Source organism: Anabrus simplex, chromosome 3, assembly GCF_040414725.1.
Source record: "Anabrus simplex isolate iqAnaSimp1 chromosome 3, ASM4041472v1, whole genome shotgun sequence".
NCBI lineage: Eukaryota > Metazoa > Arthropoda > Insecta > Orthoptera > Tettigoniidae > Anabrus > Anabrus simplex.
Genome location: NC_090267.1, coordinates 83,603,224 through 83,615,527, shown reverse-complemented (window position 1 = coordinate 83,615,527; position 12,304 = coordinate 83,603,224). Strand labels below are relative to the sequence as shown.

The window sequence follows — 12,304 nt, the reverse complement described above, 5'->3', positions numbered from 1 at the left end:
GTCGGCAACCTTGAAGGTGGTTTTCCGTGGTTTCCCATTTTCACACTAGGCAAATGCTGGGGCTGTACCTTAAGGCCATGGCAGTTTCCTTCCAACCCCTAGGCCTTTCCTATCACATCATCGCCATAACACCTATCTGTGTCGGTGTGCCGTAAAGCCACTAGAAAAAAAAAAACCCATTTCGATGAAAGAAAGAGAGCGAAACATATAGTTGCTGAATTCAAAAAGAAGTCGTGGGGAGATTTTGGTAACAACCTGGAAAGGCTAGGTTAAGCAGCAGGGAAACCTTTCTGGACAGTAATAAAGAATCTTAGGAAGGGAGGGAAAAAGGAAATGAACCGTGTGTTGGGTCATTCAGGTGAACTCATAATAGATCCCAGGGAATCACTGGACAGGTGGAAGGAATATTTTTAAACTCTTCTGAATGTAAAAGGAAATCTTCATGGTGGTGTCGCGAACAATGGAGCTCATGGGGAGGAGGAAAATTATGTTGGTGAAATTACGCTTGAGGAAATGGAAAGGATGGTAAATAAACTCCATTATCATAAAGCAGCAGGAATAGATGAAATTAGACCTGAAATGGTGAAGTATAGTGGGAAGGCAGGGATGAAATGGCTTCATAGAATAATAAGATTAGTGTGGAGTGTCGGTAAGGTACCTTTAGATTGGACAAAAGCAGGATAATTGCACCTATCTATAAGCAAGGGAATAGGAAGAATTGCAACAATTATCGAGGTATCTCATTGATTAGTGTCCCAGGCAAAGTATTCACTGGCATCTTGGAAGGGAGGGTGCGATTAGTTGTTGAGAGGAAGTTAGATGAAAACCAGTGTGGTTTCAGACCACAGAGAGGCTGTCAGGATCAAATTTTCAGTATGTGCCAGGTAACTGAAAAATACTACGAGAGGAATAGACAGTTGTGTTTATGTTTCGTAGATCTAGAGAAAGCATATGACAGGGTACTGAGGGAAAAAGATGTTCGCCATACTGGGGGACTATGGGATTAAGGGTAGATTATTAAAATCAATCAAAGGCTTTTATGTTGACAATTGAGCTGCAGTGAGAATCGATAGTAGAATGAGTTCTTGGTTCAGGGTACTTACAGGGGTTAGACAAGGTTGTCATCTTTCACCTTTGCTGTTCGTAGTTAAATGGATCATCTGCAGAAAGGTATAAAGTGGCAGGGCAGAATTCAGTTAGGTGGAAATGTAGTAAGCAGTCTGGCCTATGCTGACGACTTGGTCTTAATAGGAGATTGTGCCGAAAGCCTGCAGTCTAATATCATGCAACTTCAAAATAGTCGCAATGAGTATGGTATGAAAATTAGCCTTTCGAAGACTAAATTGATGTCTGTAGGTAAGAAATTCAACAGATTTGAATGTCAGATTGGTGATACAAAGCTGCAACAGGTTGATAATTTCAAGTATTTAGGATGTGTGTTTTCCCAGGATGGTAATATAGTGAGACTGAATCAAGGTGCAGTAAAGCTAATGCAGTGAGCTCACAGTCGTGATCAAGAGTATTCTGTAAGAAGGAAGTCTGCGCCTGGACCAAATTATTTTTACATCGGTCTGTTTTCAGACCAACTTTGCTTTACGGAAGTGAAAGCTGGGTGGATTCGGGATGTCTTATTCATAAGTTGGAAGTAACATACATGAAAGTAGCGAGAATGATTGCTGGTACAAACCAATGGGAACAATGACAGCAGGGTACTCAGAATGAGGAGATAAAGGCTAATTTAGGAACGAACTCGATGGATGAAGCTGTACGCATAAACTGGCTTCAGTGGTGGGGTCATGTGAGGTGAATGAAGAATCAATCAATCAATACTGATCTGCATTTAGGGCAGCCACCCAGGTGGCAGATTCCCTATCTGTTGCTTTCCTAACCTTTTCCTAAATGATTTCAAAGAAATTGGAAATTTATTGAACATCTCCCTTGGTAAGTTATTCCAATCCCTAACTCCCCTTCCTATAAATGAATATTTGCCCCAGTTCGTCCTCTTGAATTCCAACTTTATCTTCATATTGTGATCTTTCCTACTTTTATAAACGCCATTCAAACTTATTCGTCTACTAATGTCATTCCACGCCATCTCTCCGCTCGGAACATACCACTTACATGTATTGATTAGGTGGTCTAATAAATAACTTAATGTTATTATTTCAACATACCACTTAGTCGAGCAGCTCTTCTTCTTTCTCTCAATTCTTCCCAACCCAAACATTGCAACATTTTTGTAACGCTACTCTTTTGTCGGAAATCACCCAGAACAAATCGAGCTGCTTTTCTTTGGATTTTTTCCAGTTCTTGAATCAGGTAATCCTGGTGAGGGTCCCTACACTGGAACCATACTCTAGTTGGGGTTTTACCAGAGACTTATATGCCCTCTCCTTTACATCCTTACTACAACCCCTAAACACCCTCATAACCATGTGCAGAGATCTGTACCCTTTATTTACAATCTCATTTATGTGATTACCCCAATGAAGATCTTTCCTTATATTAACACCTAGATACTTACAATGATCCCCAAAAGGAACTTTCACCCCATCAACGCAGTAATTAAAACTGAGAGGACTTTTCCTATTTGTGAAACTCACAACCTGACTTTTAACCCCGTTTATCAACATACCATTGCCTGCTGTCCACCTCACAACATTTTCGAGGTCACGTTGCAGTTGCTCACAATCTTGTAACTTATTTATCACTCTATACAGAATAACATCATCTGCAAAAAGCCTTACCTCCGATTCCACTCCTTTACTCATATCATTTATATATGTAAGAAAACATAAAGGTCCAATAATACTGCCTTGAGGAATTCCCCTCTTAATTATTACAGGGTCAGATAAAGCTTTGCCTGCTCTAATTCTCTGAGATCTATTTTCTAGAAATATAGCAATCCATTCAGTCACTCTTTTGTCTAGTCCAATTGCACTCATTTTTGCCAGTAGTCTCCCATGATCCACCCTATCAAATGCTTTAGACAGGTCAATCGCGATACAGTCCATTTGACCTCCAGAATCCAAGATATCTGCTATATCTTGATGGAATCCTACAAGTTGAGCTTCAGTGGAGTAACCCTTCCTAAAACGGAATTGCCTTCTATCGAACCAGTTATTAATTTCACAAACATGTCTAATATAATCAGAAAAAATGCCTTCCCAAAGCTTACATACAATGCATGTCAAACTTACTGGCCTGTAATTTTCAGCTTTATGTCTATCACCCTTTCCTTTATACACTGGGGCTACTATAGCAACACTCCATTCATCTGGTATAGCTCCTCCGACCAAACAATAATCAAATAAGTACTTCAGATATGGTACTATATGCCAACCCATTGTCTTTAGTATATCCCCAGAAATCTGATCAATTCCAGCCGCTTTTCTAGTTTCCAACTTTTGTATCTTATTGTAAATGCCATTGTTATCATACGTAAATTTTATTACTTCTTTGGCCTTAGTCTCCTCCTCTATCTCGACATCATCCTTGTAACCAACAATCTTTACATACTGCTGACTGAATACTTCTGCCTTTTGAAGATCATCACATACACACTCCCCTTGTTCATTAATTATTCCTGGAATGTCCTTCTTGGAACCTGTTTCTGCCTTAAAATACCTATACATACCCTTCCATTTTTCACTAAAATTCGTATGACTGCCAATTATGCTTGCCATCATGTTATCCTTAGCTGCCTTCTTTGCTAGATTCAATTTTCTAGTAAGTTCCTTCAATTTCTCCTTACTTCCACAGCCATTTCTAACTCTTTTTCTTTCCAGTCTGCACCTCCTTCTTAGTCTCTTTATTTCTCTATTATAATAAGGTGGGTCTTTACCATTCCTTACCACCCTTAATGGTACAAACCTGTTTTCGCATTCCTCAACAATTTCTTTAAACCCATCCCAGAGTCTGTTTACATTTTTATTTACCGTTTTCCACCGATCATAGCTACTTTTTAGAAACTGCCTCATGCTTGCTTTATCAGCCATATGGTACTGCCTAACAGTCTTACTTTTAAGACCTTCCTTTCTATCACATTTATTTTTAACTACCACAAAAACAGCTTCATGATGACTAATACCATCTATTACTTCAGTTTTCCTATAGGGCTCATCTGGTTTTATCAGCACCACATCCAGGATATTTTTCCCTCTGGTTGGTTCCATCACTTTCTGAATCAGCTGTCCTTCCCATATTAACTTATTTGCCATTTGTTGGTCATGCTTCTTGTCGTTCGCATTTCCTTCCCAATTGACATCTGGCAAATTCAGATCTCCCGCTACAATCGCATTTCTTTCCATATAGTTTCCCACATAGCTGACTATCCTATCAAATAATTCCGAATCCGCGTCAGTGCTACCCTTTACCGATCTGTACACACCAAATATATCAAGTTGCCTATTATCTTTAGAAATGAGCCTTTCACCTAGAATTTCATGTGTTTCATCTTTAACTTTTTTCGTAGCTTACAAATTCTTCTTTCACCAGAATGAACACTCCCCCTCCCACCCTTCCTATCCTATCTCTACGATACACACTCCAGTGCCGTGAGAAAATTTCTGCATCCATTATATCATTTCTCAGCCATGATTCAACTCCTATTACAATATCTGGTAAATATATATCTATTAAATTACTTAATTCTATTCCTTTCCTTACAATATTTCTACAGTTCAACACTAACAATTTTATGTCATCCCTACTTGATTTCCAGTTCCCTGTTCCTTTATCACCGCTCCCTAGGCCATGCCGTTTCCCTGAATGTACCTCCTTATTACCCTTCCGAACAAATTTCCTAACTTATACAAACCACTGCGGTTTAAATGAAGGCTAGTTTACCTAGGAGAATAGTGGATTCTGTTATGGAGGGTAAGAGAAGTAGAGGGAGACCAGGACGACGATGGTTAGGCTCAGTTTCTAACGATTTAAAGATAAGAAGTATAGAACTAAATGAGGTCACAGCACTAATTGCAAGTAGAGGATTGTGGCGACATTTAGTAAATTCACAGAAGCTTGCAGACTGAACGTTGAAAGGCATAACGGTCTATAATGATGTATGTATGTATTTGGATAATCAAAATTCCACTGTATTAAAGAATCTGGTTAAAGTGGATGGATGATTGACTACAGAAATATCCATGTTAAAACATTTTTTTGCATGTCACATAGTGAAAGAATTTTTCTCTGTTCCTTAACTATCTAATTTTTGGATTAACTACAAAGAACATTGGTTGAAGTCTTGATTATAGCAGCTTGAACTGAAGGTGAAAATTGACTGTTGTAATTAACATACGAGTGTTCCTCAAAGAATCATTTTGAGGGCCTTAAACAGCCAACAATTAACAATTTGTTATGACAGTCTTGTATACTTGACCTTATCCATGCCATTTGCACTTACAGTATAAAGATACAAGTTTCACGGATTGAATTCGCTAGAAATGTCATCCCTTAATGATGAATATTTCATGTGTCTTGTTCCTCCCTCTTAATTCATCATAACAGAATTATTGTCCTTAATTTTACCGCAGTTATGTACGGAAGTGTTTAGGCGATAATCGTCCCGACGAAGCAGAGTTTCAAGCAACAAAGAATGAACTGGCTGAAGCTTTAGCGACAATAGAGCAACTGAAGGCAGAAATTGCTCTTCTGCAAGAGCAGTTGGTAGCTCAACCACGTGATGAAGTGCCTCCGGATGCTCCACCAGAAGGTGAACTGCAGGCTGCTGAAGAGCCACCACCCGAAGCTGAGCCTGAAGGTGGTGAAGAACCACCAGTGGAATCTGCAGAGTGAAAACAGGTATTGTGTAATTGTCAAAATATGTAGCAATGTTAAGTATCTTCAGTAAAATTGAAGTAGGTTTGGGGTGAGGCGTTATGAAATGAATTATAATTTTGTATCATACTCTTATTGTTCATGTCATTCAAAAATTTTTCCTAATTAGTAATTTAAATTCTTGATTTTATATATTACTTATTGGATTTCTCTTCCTTTGTATTATGTTGTCTTCTTTTCTTCTTTGCCTTTTACCTACTTATGGGATTGGCTTTCTTAGTCGTCCTCCTCCAGTAGTTTGTATCTTGTACTCTACAGTATACATGGATACCAGGTTTCACATACCTGTAGTCCTTAAGAAAGCAACTACTATTTTTGCCCTATTACTACTAAACGTAGTGATTTATAGTTACTCTCTAACTGTTGGATTGCATTCGGCGTCGCCAACCATACAGTGTGTAGGAACCCTGTTTGCTGATACATCTTGCAGTTACCTTTCAGCTTGCTTGTTGGCATTATCTGCCGTGAGTTGTGCGATGAAAAACTACTGTCATTGTATCGTATAAGTCTCTACTGGTGCACTTCGCAATGAATTTGAGTAGTATATTCTTTTTCTTGAAGATTAAATCTGTTACGGTGTTATGAAGAACAAAGAATCGTGGCATGTTCGAATAATGTGTTTAACAAAAGGAGTCAGTGGTGTTATTTCATCTAATTTGTATTTAAATTTTCATTGAGATGTCCAAGAAAAAAGAAAAATATCTAAGAACACCCTCAAAAAACAAAACGAAGTCATCTTCTCTAAAAAGCTCATTTCAGGAATCATATCGTTAACATTTACGAGGAACTGAAAGTTTAGGAAGATGAGGAATAAGAAGATGCGAAGCAGCAATTCTAACAAGAGTTGCTAAATTGGTGAGGTTAAGTATTTGAATCTTGTTTCTGTGATAAGTTTCTAACATAATGTGATTCAGACAAAATTTAACCAAACTTTTACTCTCATGATTAACCTAACAGTAGCACATTGTTCAGATGTTATTCTTGGCTTCATGGTGGCACTATTTGCATTCTGTCTGTATTCTTTCTGGTTTATGGCAAATGTTTGTTATTTATACGCCTTTTTATATTATTGCAGCTTGCATTCAGTATAGTCGAGAGAGGGCTGATGAATTCTGAGAAAGGTGTTTGACTTGTTACAACCTGGCAACAAACATCAAGAGCATGCACTGGAATCTGCAATCTTACTAAGCAAACTAATGCAAGGTTTATTTGTGGTAAATTATATCAAGGTAAGATAACTTCACAAGGAATAAATTGCTAAATTATTTATGGTAAATTATATTCAGGTAAGATAACTTCCCAGAATGTTTTCGGCAGGTATACAGCTTTTTAAAGCTTCTTATTACTTTTACTTCACTCTCCACAGGAGAAGTAATAACTGTAGTAGAGTTCTTCACCACGTGAATGAAATTTATAGTACTTTCTTTCCATGCATTGTTTTCTTGCATGAGACTTAAGAGATTTTTATGGGTGGTGAATATTCATGTTATAAGAGTGTACCAGAAAATAAAAGCAAAAACTTCTGTAACTTCATAATGTGTATTTATATTCACATGTCGATTTCTCTTTCAGGATCACCCACATACTCATGAAATAAGCCACAGAAAGTTAGAGGTGGTAATGGAGTGATTTATTTCTTAGGGTGGATGACTGGTCTTTATTCATGCTGAAAAAAAGTTTGCTTTGTACATGGTATGTTTTTACATTAGTTTTCCTTATTAGAAAATGAATAAAAAATAAAGCTTGCACACAAGACTCCCAACGTAATTCGTCAGAGAACAATGATTCAAATCGAGTACAAGCTTTACTGCAACCCTGATGACACAAATTTTTGAATAGTTTCGTCTGTACGACCCACGCAATGAAAACATGTCGAAGACATACGGTACATGTGTGTTTTGAATTGACGTTGGCTGAATGGTAAGGGAAGAGGCACTGTGCACTTTCTACAGAGTTTTATGTTTCTCCCCACCTAATCCTGATGTTGCCTTCTACACTGTTAAGATATTTCTGGTCATTCTAAAGACAGACACATTCTTTCTTTTAGACCAAGAATTAACTTCAGAGAGGTATTTCACTCAAAACTTCCCCAGTGTATTTTGACATTGGTATCGGCAAATTCATTTACTTATATTTATTAGGTTTGTTTTGTATTTGACAATCTCCACTTCAGGCAACCTAAATTACCATATTTACTCGTGTATTATAACCCCTCGCTTATTAGAAAATGAATAAAAAATAAAGCTTGCACACAAGACTCCCAACGTAATTCGTCAGAGAACAATGATTCAAATCGAGTACAAGCTTTACTGCAACCCTGATGACACAAATTTTTGAATAGTTTCGTCTGTACGACCCACGCAATGAAAACATGTCGAAGACATACGGTACATGTGTGTTTTGTAGTTAAAAAATGTCTGTAGCCTACTGCAGCTGTGATGATTTCGCACAAATAGGTCAATAGTTTCATGTCCGACTCCCGCATTGCAAGCATGCAATGTTATATATGTCTGTGTTTTGAAGAATGTCTGCCAGCACAATGGTTAGCACAAATTAGCTGCCATTCTCGGAAGCCTGAGTTTGATTCCCGGCACCATACTGCCAGAGATTTACGAATGCCAGAAAGGTTTATATGCAGTAAAAATGGTAATGTAACCTCCACTGGGGGGGGGGGGGGGGGTGTGTCTAAAAAGAGCTGCACTACCTCGGGATGTAGAAATGAGTTTACTTTATTGAGAAATATTCATGATTGTTGCTATTAACATATGAGGCGAGATCATTAACAAAGTGATCGTTTAATATCTCGTAACTCAGGCCAATATAGGTATTTAATGAGAGAAGTAAGTTTAGAACATGATGAAAACAATCCAATCATAACGATTGTTTTACTTGCCAATGTACCTAACAAATAATAATAATAATATTGATTTTACATCCCCACTTTTAACGATTTTCAGATATGCCAAACAAAACATACTGTGCGTTAATGAAAAATGGAGACAACGGACGTATGAAATTAAACGTGATAATAAAACGTATTACCGCCACACCTGTAGATATCCATAAATGCAGCAAACTTTCCTGTTATTTATCTTCATTCTTTCTGTCATGAAACTTCTGGCACTATCCGGGCACTTGATAGCATACCTAACCTAAACAATGCGGTCTCTCTTATCTCATGACAGATGTTCAGGTAAATCCTGATGCTATGAAATATATTTAAAAATAAGGGTCTGGCTTTCAACAGCCGCGGTTATCCAAAGAATGCTTCCGGAAACATTCGGAAGTACAATTTGTAATATACGCTAGTTTTATCAGCTGGTGGTTTGGCACACTTTCTACAGCACGGCTTTATTCAGAAGGAGTGGCTTCTGCTACATATACACCAACTAGGAATATCAGAGACCATCTCCAGAAAACATTTGGGAATAGATTTCACTGTTTGGACTCTATAGTCGGGAACAGAACTATTTTTAAAGGGACGTGACCTGCAGTCCTCTCGATTGCAGTGCATGGCTGACAAGATGGCAGTGAAGATGACATCATTTGGAATGGTGACATGCTGGTAGCAGGGAAGTTGGCGGCACAAGACGATAATTCGGGTGAAAGCAGTAGTCAGGTTTACTCAGATTTATTGTGTGGTAGGCCTACTGCTCAACTGGCAGAGACAAATGACTGCCCATTAATTTATTTTATATCAGTATTGCATAATATGAGAATGTGAAACGTTTTCCCCTTTTCTCTACGGGGTCGAGTATGAAGTGAGATGAATCTTCGTAGCATGTTTTTATAATTGCGTGCCCTTCCTGACGTCAACCTCATCAGAGGAATTAATGAGATAAAAAGGCGGGTAGCAGCCTTTCGGAAGTTGCAGGGGTGGAAATCTAGATGATTGACTGATATGGCCTTGTAATAATACTCAACATGGCTTAGCTGTGTTGATACTGCTACAGAAAACAACGGGAAACTACAGCCGTAACTAACTCCCGAGGACATGCAGCTCTCTCTGTATGAAAGATATACTGACGATGGCTTCCTCCCGGGTAAAATATTCCCGAGGTAAACTAGTCCCCCACTCGGATCGCTGAGTGGGGACTACATGGGAGGGGGCGATCATCAGGAAGATGGATACTGACCTTCTGCGAGTCCGAGCGTGGAATATTAGAAGTTTGAATTGTTGTGGTAAGTTAGAGAATCTGAAAAGGGAGATGGATAGACTAAAGTTAGATGTAGTTGGTATAAGCGAAGTACGTTGGCAGGAAGAACAGGATTTTTTGTCAGGCGACTACCGCATTATCAACACAAAATCAAACAGGGGAAATGCAGGAGTTGGTTTAATAATGAATAATAGGGCAGCGGGTAAGCATAGCGAAAGAACTATTGTCGTCAAGATAGACAGCTAACTAATGCCCACCATAATAGTGCAGGTCTATACGCCTACTAGTTCAGCGGATGATGAGGAAATCGAAAGAATATATGAAGAGAGAGAAGATTTAATACAATATGTAAAAGGTGACGAGAATCTAATTGTGATGGGAGACTGGAATGCAGTGGTAGGCCAAGGAAGAGAAGGTAATACAGCAGGAGAATTCAGATTGGGATAAAGGAACAAAAGAGGAAGCCGGCTGGTTGAATTCTGCACTGATAATAATTTAGTCCTTGCCAATACCTGGTTCAAACACCACAAACGACGGCTGTATACGTAGATGAGACCTGGAGACTTCATTATGATTAGGCAGAGATTCAGAAATGAGGTGTTGGATTGCAAAACTTTCCCAGGAGCAGACTTGGGCTCTGACCACAACTTGTTGGTCATGAAATGCCATCTGAAGTTGAAGAAATTGAAGAAAGGAAGGAATGCAAGGAGATGGGATCTAGACAAGTTGAAAGAAAAGAGTGTGAGGGATTGTTTCAAGGAACATGTTGCACAAGGGCTAAATGAAAAGACTGAAGGAAACACAGTAGAGGAAGAGTGGATTGTCATGAATGAAGTCAGTAGGGCTGCTGAAGAAACGTTAGGAAGGAAGAAAAGAACAACTATGAATCAGTGGACAACTCAGGAGATACTAGACCTGATTGATGAACGACAGAAATACAAAAATGCTAGAAATGAAGAGGGCAGAAAAGAATATAGGCGATTAAATAATGAAGTGCATAGAAAGTGCAAGGCAGCTAAGGAACAATGGCTGAACGAGAAGTGCAAGGATGTCGAAGGTTGTACGGTCCTGCTAAAGGTAGATGCTGCATACAGGAAAATGAAGGAAACCTTTGGAGAAAGGAAATCTAGGTGTATGAATATTAAGAGCTCAGATGGAAAGCCACTTCTAGGGAAGAAGACAAGGCAGAAAGATGGCAGGAACATATCCAACAGCTGTATCAACGTAAAGATGTAGATAATATGGTTCTGGAACAAGAAGAAGCAGTTGATGCTGATGAAATGGGAGACCCAATTTTGAGGTCAGAGTTTGACAGAGCTGTGATTGACCTAAATAGGAACAAGGCACCTGGAATTGACATTCCCTCTGAATTACTGACTGCCTTAGGAGAAACCAGCATGGCAAGGTTATTCCATTTAGTGTGTAAGATTTATGAGACAGGAGAAGTCCCATCTGATTTTTGGCAGAATGTTGTTATACCTATTCCCAAGAAAGCCGGTGCTGACAGGTGTGGAAACTACTGCACCATTAGTTTAGTATCTCATGCCTGCAAAATTTTAACACGTATTATGTACAGAAGAATGGAAAAACAAGATCAATTTGGCTTCGGAAGAAACGTAGGAACACGTGAAGCAATCCTGACTTTACGTCTGATCTTAGAGGATCGAATCAAGAAGGACAAGCCCACGTACATGGCATTCGTAAATCTAGAAAAGGCATTTGATAATGTTGATTGGACCAAGCTGTTTCAGATTCTGAAGGTGATTGGGATCAGATACCAAGAACGAAGAATTATTATAATCTGTATAAAAATCTATCTGCAGTGATAAGCATCGAGGGCTTTGAAAAGGAAGCAGCAGTCCAGAAAGGAGTGAGGCAAGGCTGCAGTTTGTCCCCCCTCCTTTTCAGTGTTTACAAAGAACAGGCATTAAAGGATATTAAAGAGGAATTTGGAAGGGAAATCACAATCCAAGTAGAGGAAATCAAAACCTTGATTTGCCGATGATATATTAATTTTATCTGAGACTGCTGAAGATCTTGAGAAGCTACTGAATGGTATGGATGAAGTCTTGGGTAAGGAGTACAAGATGAAAACAAATAAGTCCATAACAAAAGTAATGGAGTGCAGTCGAACGAAGGCAGGTGATGCAGGAAATATTAAATTAGGAAATGAAGTCTTAAAGGAAGTAGATGAATATTGTTACTTGGGTAGTAAAATAACTAACAATGACAGAAGTAAGGAAGACATAAAATGCAGATTAGCACAAGCAAGGAAGAGCTTTCTTAAGAAAAGAAATTTGCTCACT

The 12,304-nt window shown here is 38.7% G+C and overlaps 1 protein-coding gene across 2 annotated transcripts in view; it reads left to right on the top strand.

Moving 5' to 3' along the window:
* Nucleotides 1–12,304, top strand: part of LOC136866002 (c-Myc-binding protein homolog) — a 133,933-nt gene that overhangs the window by 60,725 nt on the left and 60,904 nt on the right. For both annotated transcript variants that reach the window (XR_011017905.1, XM_067142611.2), the window contains exon 3: nt 5,538–5,805. Coding sequence is in view for 1 of the 2 variants with exons in the window: in XM_067142611.2 (XP_066998712.1) it covers nt 5,538–5,799 (262 nt within the window). In the remaining variant the exon portion in view is untranslated. The remainder of the gene's footprint in view (nt 1–5,537; nt 5,806–12,304) is intronic.